Below are 20,606 nucleotides of genomic sequence, written 5' to 3'. Positions count from 1 at the left end.
AGGGCAGTGCAACCATCTGAACCCATCTCCAGGGGAGTTTGAAATTCTTCAGCCTTCAAGGCCATCATCGGGGAGCCAAGTTCAGACAACAGCAATTGTTTTGGAACAGGTGAGAGATTAAACTTGCTCTGCTGTCTGTACTGCTGCCATCTCAAGGCGATGCCCAAACAACCAAATCAGGGGTTCAGTTTCCACCAAGCAGAGCTGATCAGCTGTTTCCATTCTGTGGACCAGTTGGCTGCTCAGAGCATGTTTCATTCCTGAGTCTGAGTTTACAGCATGACATGTTCCTTCACTGAGCCTGGGAAACTTGCCAATTGCTCACGACAGCTTCAGAATATTCTGATACACTAGGAACCCACATTCTCCAAACAGAAACCCACAAATCCATCCATCCATCCATCCATTTTTGGCTGCTTTTTTGGCAGCAAACCTCACCAGCGAGGCGCCCAGGAGGCATCCTAACCATGTGCGAGCCACTTCAACTAGCTCCTCTCGATATGGAGCAGCAGTAGATCTACTCCGGGCCCCTCCCGGATGACCAAGCTTCTCACCCTATCTCTGAAGCCTGATTTATGCTTCTCCATCTGTGTCAGTGCGGAGACACACAATGCCATTATCCATCCTTGCGTAGGGCACGCAAGTACGTACGGAGTCGAGCCCACTTTTTTAAACATCCGTCGAACGAGACGGATTACGCAAGCTTGTGATTGGTCAGGACGCCGCTGTTGTTTACAGCGCCGCCATTGCAAAGAGAGCCGAGGATAACTAGCGGCAGATACGGAGAAGCTTGAAGAATATCTCGCGAAAAAACTCTAAAAATATGAAAGTTTAATTCTCCCGTGACTGGAGGAGTGAAAAGATGCACAGCAAGCGTTTTATTTGTGGACGGAAATGACAGAAACGTGGGTTTAGAAGTGGCGAGCGCATGAAGAGGTGGGAGAATGAGAGACAAATATGTCCGTGTTAAAAGTCTCTTATATACACAAAAAACACAATATAAACACACGATCCTGGACCGATACATGACAGGATACCACAGAACAGCGCCACGCCCTCTGTTGTCCTGCCGGGGAATTGCTTTGCAACACTCTCCAGGAGACGGAGAAGTATGAGAGCACAACGCTTCCGTCAATCCGTGCGTGTCTGTCCCTCACGGAGCTGACGGAGAAGCATAAACCAGGCTTAAGGGAGAGCCCAGCCCCCCTGTGGAGAAAACTCTTTTTGGCCGCTTGTATCCACGATCTCGTGCTTTCGATCACTACCCAAAGCTTGTGACAAACCGATACTTGGATCTGAGCACTCGCCGATACCATTTACCGATACCGCGCAAAAGAATGCACTGAATTGGAACAAAAGGGTTTTTTTCTTCTATGCTTTCAACAGCAGCAGACTGAGGTAGATAAAAAATAAAATATATTATTAGAAATGATCACATAACTAAAATATTAGGTGAACAGAAATGACAAATTACAGTGAAGCCACTTTCAGGAAACGGCATTGGTATCGGTTCCTGGTATCAGTTAACCCATCCCTACTTGTGAGCATAGGTAAAGGTAGGCACGTAGGTCAAATAGCTTTGCCTTCCGGCTCCACACGGCTTTCTCTTCACCACGACAGATCGCTACAACACCTGCATCACTGCAGAAGCTGCAACAGTTTACCTGTCCATCTTGGATTCCATCTTTCCCTCACTAAGCACACTAAGTACCACGAGATACTTAAACTCCTTCATCCCTGACCCGGAGAAGGCATTCTACCCTTTTCCGATTTGGGCGCCAGAGTTTTTCAAGAAAATACTCAATTTTGATGAGACTATTTCAAAAGGTTGTAGCTTGACAATGGTTAGAGATAAAGGTAAACTAAAGTCTTCCGTAGGACCTAACGTTTGTGTTGAGAGCAAATTCACTCATCAAGTTTGCATATTATGACGTCATCAGGTTCCCTCTTACTTTTACACATTTCCATTATATTTTGAAATTTAGAAATTTTGTGTACGTATATTAAACTCTTTTTAGATTTTAATTTAATATTTTTATTTAATTTTTATGAATATTTGACTTCAATATATAACGTATTGGCATTTTTTTTTTTACATTGCCACTACGTCTCTCACATTAGCGGTGTTTTTACCATCATTTTTACATCTATCATGTCCCAAAAACGACAAAATAACCAGACGAAGAGATCAGTCAACAAAGACCAGACCTGCTGGCCATTGTAAGTGTTATCTCTCTAATATTCGGCCTCTTCATGCTGCGCTCACCACCTGGAGGTGTTTTTCAAACTCCAAAACTCTTAAACTTTCAAGATAAACACACCCATAAGTGTTGCTCAGCCTGAAGTTACACATCTCCACTTTCTTCTGGTGTAAAGTAGAAACTTCATGAGGGATCATATTTGTAGCTGTGGCTCGTTAAAGTCAGCAATGACGCTTGTTGCAATATTGCGACTTAAAGGGTTAAGACCATGGTCTCAGATTTAGAGGAGCTGATTCTCATCCCAGCTGCTTCACGCTCGGCTGTGAACCGCTCCAGCGAAAGCTGAAGATCACGTTCTGATGAAGTCAACAGGACCACATCATCTGCACAAATCACGTTCAATCCTTAGGCCTTGGTGGAGTCCAACTCTAACTGGAAATGAGCCCGAATTCCTGCTGGCAATGCAGACCAAGCTCTGGCACTGGTCATATACGGTGTTTTTCCAGGAACACTTCACAGAGGAACTCGGACCGACCACCATTCCCAAGGGCACTGTTCAGTATTTTCTCTCTGCTTTCTCCTCTATTTTTAGTCCCTGCTCCATTGAGGTATTTGGCAAGGCTGAGTCGGGCTGGCATCATGATTCTGGCCGCTGGTTGGCTAAGGGTGGGTCACTGGTTCATTCGTGCTATTTTTCACAAGTAACCCCCCCCCCCCCCCCCCCCCGTTTCAGTGTCTGACAAAGAGCCATAAAACTGAGAATAATGTCCAGGAACACCAAGATTTTTCAGCTGAGTAGTGTTTCTGTGGAGCATACAGGTTACCTTACACCCTCCACCCCCCACCCCCCACTCCCACTGCACCTAAGGGGCGCACCCCCTTTCTGTCATGGAGCTGGCATGGGATTAAAACTACACTCAGATGGGCAAACTCGAGCCATGCTGTACAGAGCTGTTTTGGGCTGAGTAGTGTTTCTGGGAAAACACCTATAGAGACCTAACGGCCCATATGCCCGGTACCCCATACCCCCGAAGTACCCCCAAAGTGCGTCCCAAGGGACACGGTCGAACGCCTTCTCCAAATCCACAAAACACATGTAGATTGGTTGGGCGAACTTCCACGTACCCTCCAGGATCCCCTTAAGGGTGATGCCGAATGGTGGACCAGAATCTCCTCGAAATCTTGCTCCATGGTCTCACTGAACTCCTCCCACGCCTGGGTTTCTTCCTCTGTGACCACCTGAGTCCCATTTTGCATGGCCTACCGGTACCCATCATCTGCCTCCGGAGTCCCACAGGCCATAATAAACCAGATGGGACATTTTCATCAGCTTGACGCCATCCCAAACAGTTGGTGTTCACGAGTGGGTTTGTGGATTTCCTCAACGACAGGCACTGACGATCCGGCGGCTGCAGCTCCTAGACAATGGATGCACGGAACATGGCCCACTTAGACTCGAAGTCCCTCACCTCCCTGGGAACATTTTGGAAGTTCTGTCGGACATGAGAATTGAAACTTCCTCTGACAGGAGACTCTGCCAGACTTTCCCAGCAGACCCTCACAATACTTTAGGAACTGCCAGGTCTGACTGGCATCCTCTAGCACCCCCTCCAAGGACTAAAAGAGGGTGGTAGTCTGAACGGTAGTTTGGTGTAGAAGCACAGACAACAGTCCGGACCCTTCCCCCCACACCTAAGTGGAGGGAAGCTACCCTCTCGCCCACCGGGGTAAGCCAACGAACCCCAACAAGCAGGCACCAAGATGGTAACTAGTATGCCCACCCCTGCTCGACTCCTCCCAGTTGGACCAACTCCAGAGTGGTAGAGTATCCAGCCCCTCTCAAGGAAACTTGTTCCGGGGCCAGAGCCATGCATCAAGGTGAGTCAGACTATATTTAGTTAGAATTTCTCAACCTCGCACACCAACTAAGGCTCCTTCCCCACCAGAAAGGTTCCAACTCAACCAGCTTCTGTAGCCAAGGATCAGGCCGCCAGTGGCTATCACCCATCACACATTGCACCTGACTCCTTTGGCCCCTCCCACAAATGGTGAGCCCACAGGAAGGGGCACCCAGGCTTCCTTTTCGGGCTGTGATCTGCTGGGCTCCATGGGTGAAAGCTCGGCCACCAGGCGCTCACTGACGTGCTCCACCTGCACGCTTGGCTCCAGAGGGGGGCCCTGGTGACCCACGTCTAGGCGAAGGAGTATTGTTTCACTTTATATTTGTCATTATAAGGGGTCTGTGGGCCGCGCTTACTCTGATCCCTCACCTAGAACCTGTTTGCCATGGGTGTTCCTTATTATGAATCCAAATATACTGTATAAGTATCTACTATGTCTTACACGGATAGCTACAGCAGACACATAATCTTCCACTCGCTCCAGGAATCCGTTATGTATCCAACCGGGTGCGTTGCGTCAGGGCAGGAAGGCACTCCCTACGCCGTTCGAAAAGTGGAGAGAATTTCATCCATTTCATTTAGAGACCAGTTGACCAGATCCGTGGTTTACAAAAATCCAGAGAGGTGCTCCGGTTAGACTGACAGGGCAGAGATCGGCATGCAGGACAGAGTTAGGAGGAAGAAAAGAAAAATTGTGCATTCTCCTTGAAAAGCAGGAAGCAAAAGAAAAAGAAATGTTTTAATGGTATTTGTTATTTTAAACATCTTAAACTATGTACCCCAGCTTTAATGGTTGATGCCAATGAGATATGTGGAATAAATTAAAATAACCAAATCACAGCAATAACGAAATAAGGAATATTTACAATGATCTGTTCTGGGTTTCCGTCTCAGCTGATTGGATGTGGTCTCTATGCTTTGGTTTTAGTTTTGCCCAACATACTAGGAGTACTTAGTACATCATTATCTATTAGTCTGACACCTGTCTGTTAGCTTCAGTGTGGACTACTCACTGAGGGTGCATCTTATAGAGGGAACCATCGATGCCCACTGTTGTACGAAGGCGGGCAACTCCTTTGTTGTCCTTTAGACGGGAAAGGATGGCTCCCAGAGTAGCAGAGATCAGATTTGCAGATCGGAAGGAAACGATGGTGCAAACGTGCTGCACGGCCAGGCAGTCCTCATCAGAAGGCTCCACACCCAGACGTGTCAGTATCTCCATACATTTCTTCAGTCCTTCTTTAGTTCTACAAAGACAATAAACACACTGTTTTTCATACACACGTGTCTCCCATGTTTCAGTATGAGTGAGACATGAACTCACTTTTCAATAGCAGAGACATGTTTAGTCTCAATCTTTCCCTTTGTCAGCAGCTCAGGGGTTATTCGTCCTTCAAACAGCAGCCCCTCTTTGGCCATCTTGACCAGGATGAGTCGAACCAGCTCTCCCATGTACATTCCACTGGCCATCTTTTCAAATCTTATCAGAGAGGCACAGGACACGTTCAAATCAGCCCGTTTTCATCAGCCATGCTAATAAAAACCAAATATATGCCGCGTGTGCTTGATGTAATAAAGGCATGTTGCATCAAAAGAATCTGCGTGTTCACTAACTATGATAAAAGTCAATCCCATTAAGCGTTTAAGTTCAGGGCATTTACTGGGATTATCCCAGTTGAAACCTTTAGTGTGGAAGAAAAAACTTTTCCTACAGTTGCTTTCCTGGGTTGAGGGAACCTCTGTCAATCTCTCGGTCAAACTCTGTGCGAATGTCTTCCAAGGAGCCGTCATCCCCAAAGGCCCCCCACTCAGTGTTAATGCACATCCGGCCTTCGTCCCCCTCCACTAGGTCAATGTGACGCAGCTCCTCCATGTAGCAGGCGTTCGTTCCTGTTCCTGAAACCATGCACAGTGGTTATAGATAGCGATAGTAAAATCCTGACTCGTCGAGCACAGAGAAACCTGTCTGAATGGCTGAATCTGTAGTTGGCCTCTGACCCTGAAGATGTGGAACTTGGATAATAACAGCACTTGCTGTTCGTGATATTTTTATTTTGTGCACCTTGGAGTTATGATAATTAAAAAAACTATAGCTTAATACATTAGCTCAGCTTTCATTTTCATGTTACTGAACAACCTAAACAGACAATATTAAATACCAACCCATATAAGCTGAGCTTAAGCCCCGTCCAGACCCAGTGTTGGTGATCAGCCTCAGAGCCATCTCACTTCCTGCTCCTTCAGTTGGCCTCTAAGCTTTTGGTGTGAAATCAACTGGCGTCAAACTGGAGTTAATGCAAGTGTAGTGAGTTAAAGGTCTTGTGTTGCATACGGCACACCAGGCCACTGGGTGGGGCCAGTCATGCATGTTTGAGTTTTGTGGTGTTTGTAGACCAGCTGGGACACTGTTTACCTGAAAGATTGAGTTTTGGGTACTTAAACATGTCAGAGTCATATTTATCACTCTATTGGGTTTCATGCGCATCAAACTCGAGCCATGGCAATAATCGAGCTAACCCGTCAACCAGCACGGGAGCCTTTATCCATGATTACATGTCTGTCAGAACTTTACTCATATCTAATTTATCTGCAGTGGACTCAAGTACGAATGAATGCCTTCTAGGTCATACTCTGGGGAAAAGAAGCTCTGGTGCGCCGTTTGAGGATGGGGAAGTGAGCTGGAGGAGACCGTGTCAGACCACGAGAAGATCTGGAGTCTTATTTCCTGATATTCCTACATCTCTCCTCTGATTGGCTAACAGCAACATGACTCTACCACTGACTCTGTCTGCTCTGCAACGTTGATATTTTATCTCCACAAATAACACAAGCCTGGTGGAGTTCTGCTGTGTGGTGGAGTTGCTAATGCTACCAGTTAGCTTCTACTAGCAGAGACATTCTCTGCTGTTTCCTGGATGCTAAACCAACAACAGCCTTCCCCGTCGTGAGTCAAGATGGGTGAGTCGATGAATGTTAGTGACAGGAAGTCACTAACATTCCCCCGATGGCCGAATCCACCAGGCTTAACTCGTTTTCTGGGGGAAACCCTGAGTCGGGAGCATTGATAGCTCTGAATGCTAACACACAACTCAGGAGAGATGTTCCTGTCAGGTCTGAGTTGGGTCTCAGGAACAACCTACCAGCTGCAGCGGTGGCTGTGCTCGGGAACTATTTGGTGATCTAACCCCCCAACCCAACCCCTCAAAGCTGAGTGTCAAGCAGGGAGGCGTTGGTCCCATTGTTAGGGTCTTTAATATGACCCAACTGGGATTTGAACCCGATCTCCCAGTCCCAGGGCGGACACTCTACCACTAGGCCACTGAGAAGGCGAGTCAGTTGGTAGTTATTTAATTTGCCTACAACTGAAGCAACTTGTGAAATGAGATGCAGGATCTGCTGTTCACTGTTCATTGGTACATCTCATTTGTTTAGATCAGTCAAATCCCGGTAAAAGCTTACCAATGATGATTCCCACTTCACACCGTTGATCATCAAATCCACACGTCATCATAGTTCCTACGGTGTCATTCACGACCGCCATGATGTCTGCCTCGTAGTCCTGAAAGCAACCAGATTCATAACCGAAGAGGAGGTTCATAAAACAGCTGAGTGTCAGGACGGAAAACTTTGAGTTAAAATACGATCATAGTAAAAATATCATAAAACCCAGAAGGGAAGAAGCTCGCCTCACCCCTCGTTTGTTGATGGCCTTGTTGAGAAGCTTCACCACATCCATGCCCTCCACGCCGCTGGCTTTAAACTTCTTTGTCCATGTCACCAAGACGGCCTGTGAAAAGCAACGCTCTCATCAGCCTGTCTAAACAATTATGCTTCTGATCCTTATTCAGACTCCATGACAGCAACCACAGCTGTGTGGGCGTTTACCTCGTCCAGCTTGCTCTGGACACAGGGGAAGGAGAATGTAAACCCCACCGGGAGACGTTTATCCTGGATCTTCTGCTTCTCCACAAAGTCACTCAGACATTCAGCGACATGGTCAAAAAGCTGGAGACAAATGAGATTTGATTCAGATTCCTCAGCCTTTCCCCCCAGCGTTAGCTCTCTGGTCTAACCCATGTCTCTGGTTGTGTTGCAGCCAGAGCACCAGCTGTTTCTGCGGGTTAGTGGTAGGTCAGTGCTTATCGTATTACCACCAGCCCTACTCAGGTCATTTTACAAAAACACAACCTCGAGTTCTCTGTAAAAAAACACTATATGGAGAACAGATGCGGGTGTCTAGCATGACTTGTGTCGCGTTTTCTGATGGAATAAACCGTCTTAAGCTATGTATGGGAACAGAATGTGGACTGTTGTCCGGGGCCTCATTCATGAAACGGCCCGAATCTTTACTACAACTCTACATAAGCTCTGCAAACGGTCTTCACTCACGCAGCAGGCGTCTTTCCACCAGCAGACACACAGTTAATGTACAAAAAGTACTTTGTAGATGTGCGGAGTGGAGGCTGGCCATTGTGTCTACATGCATGAGGGTATACTAGTCTGTAGGTGTAGCTTAAATTCACCCCGTCACCACCTCACTGGCTGTGATGCCGGTTTCCGTTTCCGTGCTTACATCGGGGCAGAGTTTACGTAAAGTTGCACGTATCTTCCTGTCAAGTTTTTCTTTAGAAATCACAAAGTTACGCAATTTTCAGACCCTCTTTTGCATTAGCAAGTTTTAACAAATGAGGCCCCTGGTCCAAACTTTTAATAAAGACATCTTTAAATGTGTACAAACTTGAACCTGAAACTATTTAAAATGCGTGCTTACCTGTGTGCCACTCCCATGGATGATGTCATCAGGTGTATCGTAAGCCTGGCTCTCCATCTGAACAGGCTGCTTCTTGTCTTGAGTCACTTTGACACGCAGGATCCGAAAGCTTGACCCCCCAAGATCCAGAGCAATGAAGTCCCCCTTTTCTGTCAAATTACCAATGCAGAGAATGATTAATGATGTAAAGACCTAAAGCTGTGTGGATGTAGCCGCAGGCTTCAGGTGGTCTCCATGGTGACGCTTTTCTTTCGTCACTTTCTCCTTTTTTATTCATTTGATTTTACACACATATGTACTCCTTACATGTGTGTGTTTATGGAGCGCGTCTTACTCCACACACATTTCTTGTTTGAAAAATGCCCCACAAGGAGGTGTCGCCTGGTAGAGTGGGACAGCAGGTAGCAAGTGACACAGATTTGGAGAACCAAGCCACTAACACACACACACACATATACACACACACACGTTAGAGCTATAGCGACGCATCGACAACTCTATTCTAAAAACGTATCGACGTCAAACCCGATAGACGACGCACCACATCCTTGTTGCGACCCCGGCGGTTCGTACGTAGAGGAATCTGCCTGCTTTTCTTCTTGTCCGCCTCCACCAACATCTCTGCTGAGTAACGATGACCCAGAACAACGACTTCTACCAGGTTCCCTTCCTGTTTTGCCCTCCTCCGTCACCCACCAACGGACAACAACTGGGGTGGGGGGCTGAAGGTGAAGGCCACCATCACATTAGCCCTCGTGGGCCACAATCTGGTGTTTTAATTAAATAATTGCAAAACATTACATTTATCTATCTATCTATATATATATATATATATATATATATATATATATCATATGATGATATTTCTGTTTTTCCTATTAAAAAGATGCCTAGACACACACACACACACACACACACACACACACACACACACACACACACACACACTCCCCCAGGGGTGGCCCACCCCCCTAACTGAGAAGCACCACGAAGCCACATAGTTGTTGGCTTGACCCTTTGCCCTCTAGAGGCAGCGTTTTTCCAGAGCCACTAGTGTGACCAGGTTTAACCCGCGGATATCGGAGACTAACCAACCCGTTTGTCTGATCTGTTGGTTTAGTTTGTAAAATAAACTTCAGTGGTCAAAGGATCGTAAGGAACTGATTCCTTTAGCCAGTTTAATTAGTCAGGAGTTGTGCGACAGTGCACTGATGATGATGATGATGATGATGATGATGATGGGGTTTCATGTGTTTATTGTTTATAAACTTGGCTTCCACTCTGCCCTTTGGCATATACCCGGGCCCTCTACGGAAACATGAGGCTATTTATAACGCGTGAAGGTCAGAGGTCAGTTCACCAGTTGGCTCGTCAGCCTCCTCGTGTGAGGCTGCTGAAACTCCAGACGGTTTATTTACCGGGAGGCTTTCAGGCCTCAGGTGCTGATGAGAACTTAGTTTACATTCAGGTGTAGAGAGGAGCTGCAGACCCCTCTGACACGCCGCAGCACATGTGATGGATGTGTGAGAGGATGGGTTCGGGTCGGGTCGGGCTCACAGTTCTAATGTAAAAAGCATCCCAGGTTTAGCCAGGTAGCAGATGGAGACTACCTGTTAACGGCTGTGATTCTGGAGGGGATGATAAGTGACGATGAACACCTGAGGAGTAGATATGTGGGCTGGACCGTGGTTCTGTTGGCACCGTGTTGTCTTACCGGATCCATCAGGGATGGACCTCACAAAGGTGGGCAGCATCTTCACAGCAGCAGTGGGGTTGGTGTCCCGGCCGAGTCCGTTCTCCATCCCCCTGCGGAAGCGGTTCATGATGTCCTTCAGCGTGTCGTCAGAGAACCGCATGGAGTACAGGTACTTATCAATCTGAGCAGAAGACGTGCACAAAGAGTAGGAAGGAAGGTTAACGGCTGACCTGTACCATCTTTTGTTATTCAACCTCCACTCATCAAACAGTAACTAAAGTCCTGACACTGGACTTAATTCAGTGTTTAATGCTGTTTCCACTCCGGCTGGGGAGAGTTCTGTTCCCCTGTAGACCTCCAGGGCGAGGGTTTGGGTTGGACAGAAGCTCTTAAACCTGAGCGCAGGGTCAGTCAAAACACCAGCAGGCTTAGCTGAAGACTTCCTGTTGAAAACATTCCTTGTTGGGAAGAGTTTCCCGTTGGTGGGGAGCATCAGATAACCCCTGGGTGCCGGCTGTAGCTGTCCATGTTCCCCGCCAGTGACCCAGGATAACGTACACGTTTAAATGAAAGCGCGTGACCCTGAGCGGTTCTGGCTGTGGGGTAAATATTCCCATTATTGTGCTCCACTTCCAGCTGTTACCTGAGGAAGCTCCCCAGAGGGGTGTGCCCCTGCTGCATTGTGACATCACACATAGGAAATGGTTTCACCCCACTGGCTCCCTACTGGGAAACAGCCGTCTGTCAGCTGCTTCAGGTCAGTTTCAGAAGCTGCCACAGGCTGCAGCCATGATCAGAACTCAGCTGTTCGGGTTCATGTTGATCTGTTCGACACGGCGTGAACGGGACGGGGAGGAACGAGGTCAGCTGTGCAAACGACAAGTAGGAGTGAGTTCAATAAAACAGGGGTGACCTTATATCACTGCTTCCTCTCAGATATCGGTCTTCCTAAGACGTCATGGCAACCAATGCTCCAGATACCCTGATGGTGGCGATGTGCTGCAGACAGAAGCACCCCACCACCATCCCTGGCCACAGCCCCGCTCAAGGACATCAGTGTCAAACACTAGCAACCGCTCAGCCAACCAGAACTGGGCCAAATCCAAAAGACCTCCCGTTCGTCCTCCTCCACCAGCCACGACGCCCTGGACCGCCCAATCCCACCATGGTTTCTGTTATGGGGACCTGCTGCAGCCACTGGGCGGCTGCCACCTCCAGTCCAGCTACAGTTAAAGGCTGCTCCTGCTCACCTTCTTGAGCTGATCATCCTTCAGCTCAGTGAAGTAGTAGGCCAGAAGCTGAGCCGCTATCATCCTTCCTGCACGTCCGCCAGGAGCTGTCAGTTGCTATGGAGTGTTTGGAACACAGGAGGAGGAAAAGGAAGCCTGTTTACTCCAGATCCTCCACACTGATCCCGTCTAAACCTGCAGCAGATAAAGAAGCAGGCCCAACCTGCGCAGCTGGCCAAGGTTAAAAGGAAAAAGTGGTAAAACAAGAGTAGAGCAGCTGACGTGCCGGCTGGTCAGCTTTCAGGCAGTAGTCCCACCCCTCACACACACACACACACACCGCCTCCCCCCTTGCTAGCTCCTAGTTAGCTCCAGGGAAACGACAGAGCGCTCCACTGGAATGGTGATTCTGCAATGCCCTGCCCCCACTAATCCCTCTGATTGGCGGACCTACACATATGAGAGAGAGTCAGGAGGGGAGGGGAGGGGACAGCACTGAAGGAGGAGGCTACATCTGTACGAAGACCCGGCTCAGTGGGAAAACCTCGTGTTGCCATGGTACCCAGTGGAGGACGTGCAGAGAGGCAGGACCATGAGCTGATGTCATAGTTAGCGTGGCGCAGCATCAGCAGCAGGCTGGAGCTGCTGCATCACACCTCTGAAGGTGTGGAGTCTTATCTCTGAAACACTGATAACCAGTTTAGTCTGGCCCATATCCCTAACGGTTAGGTGGCTGGAAGTGCTCAACAGAGATGCTCCCAGAGACCTCTGGGGTTGTTCTCAGAGCTTCAGCGTGTGGTTTGGCGCTGTGGGTCAGCAGATGTCAGCATTACTATATTAGTCGGAGACAACCCCCACTCTGCCCTCTGAAGCTGCACTACGTCACCTCGCTGTGCGTGATGGAGACCACGTCTGCTGACTCAGTCACGCCACTAAGCCTCTGACCAACCCCCCCCTTTCCCCCACGCCTCCATACGGGATTAGGAGCTTTTCTCATAAATGCTCCTGGACTTTTCTTGTCCTGTGCCCCTGTCTCTGTCACAGCTGACTCCACAAGCCAGTGAGTGCAGCGTCTCTCGCTCTACCAGGACACAGAGGGAGAGAGGGCTGACCTTCCTGTCTGGTGTCATGGCTGCTTCAGGGTGACCTTCTCCCATGACATCTCGACAGCTCTGCTCACAAACTAACTAAGGCCGCCTTCAACACTTTAACTGTAATCAGTGAAGACTAAATGGAGCTGGGCTGCTGAGGAGTTTGCTGATGACACTTTAGAAGTTTGAGGTGCTCCATGACTTTAGTTTGTCCAAAACTACAGTAAAATTATCTGGGCCAGGCGTGATTTTCAAACGTTCGGAATCGGGTGAAAAAGATCGAATTTAAGCTTCTAAGAAACAAACGTGACTTTTAAAAATTCATTCTGAGAGTTTTCCAAATGAATGGCTGAGTTTTAATCTCAACAGATGGTAAATGGCCTGTAGTTCTGCAACCCCCCAAGGCGCTTTACAACACAGTCAGCCATTCACACATTCACACACTGGTGGGGATGAGCTACGATGTAGCCACAGCTGCCCTGGGGCGCCCTGACAGAGGCGAGGCTGCCGAGCACTGGCGCCACCGGTCCCTCCGACCACCACCAGCAGGCAACGGGGGTTAAGACTGAGCAGGGCTCGAACCAGCAACCTTCCGATTACTGGGGGGGGGGGGCACTTAACTCCTGTGCCGCCGTCGCCCCGACAAGTTCCTCTACATCAGTGTTCTTAGTGTCTTGGACGAAGACGACACCATAACTTCCCACAGTTTATGACAGGCAAGGATTTAGACACCATAACATGTAAATGTTCAACACATTCTCACACCACTAGCATCCAAAAATGACGCGGTGTGACCTAGCGTTTGTTTCTGATGCGCAGCAAAGCACTGAGCATCAGGAGGAGATGTGCAGTGCCAGAGCGTCGATATCTGACGCCCGCAGTAAAACCTTTACCCTCTTGCTATTTAACCTTGCCCTCACCCCCATCCTAACCTTAACCAGCCTGCACATGCAAAGCTCTGTTGTTAGAAATGTTTTTTTAGCAGCGGTTTAACCTGAGCATGCTTGAGAGAGGTGGGAAATGTACCGGATGTCAGTGAAGCGTTGATCACATGTGTGACTGCTGCGGCTACTGTAGGAGCAATAGCTCGGAGCAGCTTAGTCGGAATGGGGTCCAGTGGGCATGAAGTAGGGCGGCTGCACGTGAGAAGCTTGGACACACAGTTCTCAGTGAGAGGGGAAGAAGAGGAAAATGAAGCCGTAGGGCCTGAGATGGTTTAATAAATCAAGAAATTTCAACACAGTAAAATCAGCCAAAAGGCCACGGTAATAAAGATCAAGAACAACAGTAAATCCATATAAAAATGTTTTGCGAGTTTTGTTATTTTATGATTTTTTTGGTTAATAAGGCAAAACAAAAGTCATGACACCTCTAGTGAAACATTAGCACATGTCTATTGAACTAAAGTTTTAGCAAAATATGAGATTAAATCAAGAAATATAAACTGAAAGAATGTAAAAATTAAAATGCGTTTGAAAGTCAAGCAATCAAAATGTTGAGCATTACCGGCTCAAAGTTCAGAAGATGAAAACAAGTCCAATTAAACTTAAGGGTTAATATGAAAACAATGTCAAGCAATTAAGATTACCAAGGAAGAGAGACATAAATGATGGGTAACTTGACCCTTTTCATCATAAGATATAAAATTATTGACTGAGTTTAGACAAATTTTACTGATTTACGTCTACTATACTTAGATGGTTAAGGTCCTCTGATGAGCCTTCAAGCGCTGTTAAGCTTCTCGTCCACCGGTTTTAGTTAGCGCCTCTCATCTGCTGCCACTCTAAGTTTTGTCCTCTAGCCTAGTATTTATTTATATACAAATAAATGCAGCGCCTAAAGAACTGGCCCTTTAAGCCGTCTCGGTGTGGCCCATGTTCACAACGCTCACAATAGATTTCATTAGAGAACGGTTCGCATGCGAAGAGCGTTCTCTGAAGTTCTGCGAGGCTCTCTGCCTTCAAGTTACAGAAGCACAAACGCAATCGAGAGCCCCGTTCGTTGTTTGCCGGTCACTTTTATAGCAAAATTCACTGAGCTCTCTGGGCTCATGAGAGGACCTTCTCCATCCGGCAGTGACATAACTGACCTTTCGCTTCACGGGTGTAACCACAGCTTGTGCTATTATGAGTTCTTAAAGTTGGAACCACATCCCGACCCTTAGGCAATGTGACATGAACTTGTTTTCGCCTTCTGAAATTAGATCAAGGTGAAGCCAAGTTTACGCTTCTACAGGCGTGGAACATGTTGGAAACACTTAAAACTAGATGTTGTCTCCCCCACTGTGGTTTTCAGGTGTTGGCAGGTTGACGCACATTCCGTGCGTATTTAAGTCTCTGCATCTCTTGCAGGCTTCTAGCAGGACGGCTTGGGTTTGGCGCCCGGTCCCAACAAACATCATGTCTTTTCTTTGTCCATCGTGAGTTCCTGTTCACACAAAGAGGGCCAGGAGAACGTCCCTGAGGCGGCCCTCACCACATGGAGCAAAATTATTAGAGCAGGAATTGCCTATTCTGTCACTTGCGGTAACACGTGTGCACCTGCAACGAAGAATGTGTGAAGCAGGACAGTTTTGTGTTTGTGAACAACAGTAAAAAAGACACACGTTTTTTTTTTCATACAAAAGTATGTGGATGTGCTTTGCACCATTTGTCTCGGCTCAGTTAGTGCAAAACTGCAACTGTACGATTATTTTTGATGTCGACTCAACAAATACAACTTGTGTACTTGAAAACAAAGATTTTGAATAGGTGAAGCTGTTGTTTTGTACCTGTGAAAGATAGTTTATTTCTGGATTTTTCTCTGTGAATTCAAGTTCTCAGAGTCGAGACACAAATGTTTTTGTACCAGATGTACCTCCATATATTCCGCCTAACCTCACCTCTCCAGGTCTCTGACGTTGCCCACTGGGCCAAAACTGTAACTGTAAGATTTTTGTGATGTGTGACTCAGGGCTGGGCGATATGGACCAACATTTATACGTATGTTGATAAATTTTTGCTGAATTCCGATATACGATATATATCTCGATATTTTTCCCCCGTAAAATATTTACATGTTTACTCACTTCAAGCTGTCTTGAGAAATTATAAACATAAACCAGTAGATTAAATGCATAAAAATGTATTGATTTTTCTCAAACTTTAACGTTAGTGTCTATTCTCTGGTACAGCTGTCTGCTCACACACACACACACACACACACACACACACACACACACACACACACACACACACACACACACACACACACACACACACACACACACACACACACACAGTTGAGAGCTAGAAGTGTATCAAATGTCCCACAGGCACGTTTTAATTATATATTTATAATTAATGTAAAATCATTTAAACTTCATCTAGAGGTGGTCATATCATATATTTCTTGTCCAGAGAAAATAAATCTGTCATGTTAAACTAAATGTATGATGATGTAATTGCATCTACTGAAGGTCACAAGGGTCATGCACCGTGGCGTTATCAGGGCAAACATGGCTGGAGTCTAACAGTATTGACTCATATCAGCGATTGTACCGTAATGACTCAGAGTCTCTGGTTGCTCTTTTGTGAGTATTACTTTCGGGCTACTGTCGCCGTTACCCATGCCTTACAAACTCTTCTTAATTTTTTCAACAGAATCGCTCTTAACGGAGTATTTACTAGCTTAGCAAACCAGAGCGGGAAAAAATGGAACCGGAACATTTCTCACCCGTTGAGCTCGCCTTCAACCCCTATAGTTTACTATTCAAACCCTTACAATACGTTTGAGGTAATTTGGCCACTCCAGCTATCCGTAGATGTTTCCTGATTACACAGGGGAGGGAGGGGTTTGGATAAACAGAACTCAGTTGGCGTTGAACGTCCCCAAATAATTAAAAACCAGGACACCAAATGCAAAGTTTAGAGCAGCACATTTACCCAGAGGCTCTCAGACTGAGCAAACTAGTGAGAATACACGTAATAACCACTTAGAGACGGAGCAACATGTCGCTAGCATAGCGGCTAATCGCTAGCATAGCAGTTTGTCCAGTTATATCGATACAAAGATATAAAGTCATCTTGTATCTTGTTTAAAAATTATATCGATATTTTAAAAACATCGATATATCGCCTAGCCCTAGTGTGACTCAAAGAATGCATTTTGTGTAGTCGTACCAAAGATCAGTGCCGTGGGAACATCTTTTCCTTAGGGGGTGCTGTGATCAGCCACATACAACAAACACACGTTTAACACGCTTATATGTATTAATGTGTAATAGTAGTCAGCCTTAATTATTCTTGGTTCATTCTTCAACATAACAGCAGCTCGTTACCATCAACACTGGAAAACCCACAAATAACAAGTCGAAACATCCAGAATCCACACCGAACCGCGTGTTGGCAAGGGAGCTGATGCTCTGCAGCTCTTCAGGCAACAGATCTGACACCTGAGTGTTTATCAACAGAAACAGAACCACCCTCCAAGAACATCTCCTTATGGAACGGAAACTTAAAAACAAAACGGAACAATTCCACCCGTTGCTCATGCACACGTGACACCACAGAGAAACTGCTTCAAACCAACATCAACGGTTCACCTTTCTCTCGTTTTGAGTTCCATTTTGCACGCTTTGTTTTTTTTTACAGCGCTTTGTGTTCTGCGTCTGAAGGTTTGAACTTTGAGAATGTGTAAACAGGAGAGAAAGGTAAAAACGTTCATGCATATCTGAAAAAGGTGCATAAGGTGCGTAGTGAGGGGTTTTTGCAGCGGTGCGCTGGGGCGAGCACGTCTGCTGGGAGAGGAGCGCGTTGTGACACAGCTGGAGCGCATCAGTAATCTGCGCTCCCGCACAGGAGGAGGAGACCCAGATCTGCTCAAATGCTGGAAACAAAACTGCTGAGAAACAGAGTTTGGTGTGTTTTCGTGTGTGACCCAAAAAGCAGCTGCGTACGCTAAACATGTAAAAAATAAAGTTGACTGCGTTGTGGATTTTGCGGGTTTTTAGAACGTAACTCATGCGATTAAGGACCGCTGTAACGAGCACAGATCTGATCAAACTTTCCACACAGAGTGAACAAAGAGCACTCGAATCGGTCTTACTTTAATGATGACACCAAAAGTGTTCCTGCGCTCTGGAATTGATGAAACGCTGCATCATCATGTCTCGTATATCCCACTGTTCCACAACATTTCCAGGCAGGTGCACATGTCTGAGGTGTGTAAAGTTCCCTTGTTCTACGTAAATAAGTAAATAAATGTTACGCCGGTTTACATCTAAGTGGTGGCCGCATTAATTAAGGGAAACCCAACATGGAAGTCTTCTTCAAAAAGCAATGATTATGAGTAAAATAACAGTAAAACGTCTAATTACATGCACAAAAAGGAATACCGTAAATCCTCTAATATTAGCCTGTATTCACTTAACGGCCGGGTCTCATATTTTGGCCGGTGTCGGAATCGGCGGAGGTGAATAATGGCCGGTTTTTTATTGTGGCCGGGTGGAGTGTGGTAACAAGCAAGTACGGGGGCGGTTGTGTCATCCGTCTCACTTTTGATTTGCCAGTGATAGACCGCGAGGGTATCTTTAACCGTGCGGAGACGAAGAGGAGGCGAAAATTTGATATCAAGTTCAAAGAGAACGTGCGCTGCAGAACACTCTGGGGAGCAGTAGCAGGGGTTGTATGAACTAGTCACTAGTCGACTTCACCGCTCTGTAGTGACTTGTTATGCCTGTCATCGACTAGTCGCTGTCATGTGATAATGACCGGCAAGATGCAGTCCTCGGAAAAGACAGCAGCCTGCTGTCAGCAGGTGACAAGCTCCTGCGCGTCGGGAGGCGGAGGCGACGCGCTGTGCCAGAGCGTCGGTACTGACACCCGCCGTAAAACGGACATTTAACCAAATTGTGACCTTCACCCTCTTGTAATTTAACCTTCCCCTCACCCCCATCCTAACCTTAACCAGCTTGCACATGCAAAGCTCTGATTGTTGACGCGCTCCAGACATCTGCGTCCTGAGCACGGCCACAGTAACATTATCAAGTCAGGTGTCGGCACCTCACAAACTAATTTAACACGCGATCGTTCATGTCGGCTCATTTCCTTTTATGTTTTCTGTCTTTTACTCTTTTATTTGTGCCTGATGCGTTTCGCTGCTGTGGAGCGGGGCGCATCACCTGTTTTGTCCTCGGTGACGCACCGATCACCGATGCGGCCGGCGAGCACTCCGCTGTTTTTGCGGTCGGTAGATCTTTTAGAACTGCAGTTCAAAGGTAACTCATGAGGTGAATATATATGAACCCAGGTAGCAGTTTCTCTTTAGGACTGAGAGGAGATGCAGGAAGATAATAAACAGGCAGGACAGAAAAATAGTCAAATAAAAACAAGTTAGTTTTTGTACCTGCTGGTTGCAACAAACAGACACCATTGAAGGTAATCAGAAGTGAAGAACAGAAAATGAAATAATTATTTTAATGTTTAGAGCAGCAGGAACTCCGAGAGGCTGCAGGCGCATCAGTGAGTTTGCGGCCGCTGTGCAGGGGGAGGGGGGAGAGGGCTGAAGCAGGGGGAGGGGGGAGAGGGCTGAAGCAGGGGGAGGGGGGAGAGGGCTGAAGCAGGGGGAGGGGGGAGAGGGCTGAAGCAGGGGGAGGGGGGAGAGGGCTGAAGCAGAAACTACCGTTGTTAAAAGAAATGTGTTTAACTTTGAAAATGTGGGCGCAATTTTAATTGTCAAAAACTCCAACGAACCATTAGTTCATTTTGCTCAAATAGAAATAGAGGCCTGTCTCTAATTCTGGCCCTCCTTCCAATAAAGGCCTGGAGCTTGATGAGCTTGAGTCAAATACAGGCCCGGGCCTCTATTAGAGGATTTACGGTATAGACAATTTAGTGGGTTTCTCATCCTGATGACGAATATACAGACTAATAAACAAGTGTCCCTGTGTGTGTACACACACATATCTTATGTCTTATAAGATAACTCAGTGTAGGTTTGACATTCAAAAGGTTTTAGAAAATAATATTATGCATTAGTACTTGTGTTCAATTAAATGCAAAACTAAATCTAATAAATAAATTTTTGTTTTGCTTGCAGAATATCAACATGCAAATAATTTGTCATCCTCAAGGGGGTGCTGCAGCACCCCACTTCCCACCGCCTTGCCCAAGATTTTGAATAAATTCAAATTATATTTGTCACATACACAGTACGAAATGCAGTGAAATGCCTTAGGTGTAGCTGTTGTTTTGTACCTGTGAAAGATGAAATATGGGATTTTTCTGATTTTTTCTCCATTAATTCAAGTTCCCAGGGACAAAACACTAATGTAATTGCACCAAATGTACCTCCGTAACTTCCTCCCAACCACACCTCTCCAGGTCTCTGCCGTTGCCAACATGAGTGTTAAAGTCTCTTAGCAGAACGAACCGTTCTCAGCAAAAATTCACTGCAAGTTTTGATATTTAAGCAGATCAAAATGAACCCGAGTGCCTGTTGTCATCCACATGTCAGTCAGGGTTCAGGAAAGGTCACAGCACTGAATCTGCTCTTTTAATGGTTTTTAATGACACGTTTTTAGCCTGTGACATGGAATATGATGTTGTTCTGCTATTGCTGGACTTATCTGCAGCTTTCGATACAGTCGACCACGAAGTCCTTCTGGACCGACTACAGCATTGGGTGGGGATAACTGGGCAGGCCCTCCAATGGCTTCGCTCTTATCTTCAAGACAGGA

The 20,606-nt window shown here is 46.6% G+C and overlaps 1 protein-coding gene across 1 annotated transcript in view; it reads right to left on the bottom strand.

Moving 5' to 3' along the window:
* LOC107382412 (hexokinase-1) overlaps window positions 1-12,110 on the bottom strand; it is a 48,245-nt gene extending 36,135 nt beyond the window's left edge. Inside the window, exons 1-9 of the mRNA XM_015954542.3 lie at window positions 11,820-12,110; window positions 10,588-10,750; window positions 8,874-9,022; window positions 7,988-8,107; window positions 7,794-7,889; window positions 7,562-7,661; window positions 5,815-5,998; window positions 5,427-5,582; window positions 5,116-5,349 (exon numbers count right to left, since the gene is read on the bottom strand). Coding sequence (XP_015810028.1) covers window positions 5,116-5,349; window positions 5,427-5,582; window positions 5,815-5,998; window positions 7,562-7,661; window positions 7,794-7,889; window positions 7,988-8,107; window positions 8,874-9,022; window positions 10,588-10,750; window positions 11,820-11,882 — 1,265 coding nt within the window. The 5' untranslated portion in view covers window positions 11,883-12,110. The remainder of the gene's footprint in view (window positions 1-5,115; window positions 5,350-5,426; window positions 5,583-5,814; window positions 5,999-7,561; window positions 7,662-7,793; window positions 7,890-7,987; window positions 8,108-8,873; window positions 9,023-10,587; window positions 10,751-11,819) is intronic.
* Between the last annotated feature and the right edge of the window lie 8,496 nt (window positions 12,111-20,606).

Source organism: Nothobranchius furzeri, chromosome 7 (assembly GCF_043380555.1).
Source record: "Nothobranchius furzeri strain GRZ-AD chromosome 7, NfurGRZ-RIMD1, whole genome shotgun sequence".
NCBI classification, from domain to species: domain Eukaryota; kingdom Metazoa; phylum Chordata; class Actinopteri; order Cyprinodontiformes; family Nothobranchiidae; genus Nothobranchius; species Nothobranchius furzeri.
This window is presented reverse-complemented; position numbering and strand designations above follow the sequence as displayed.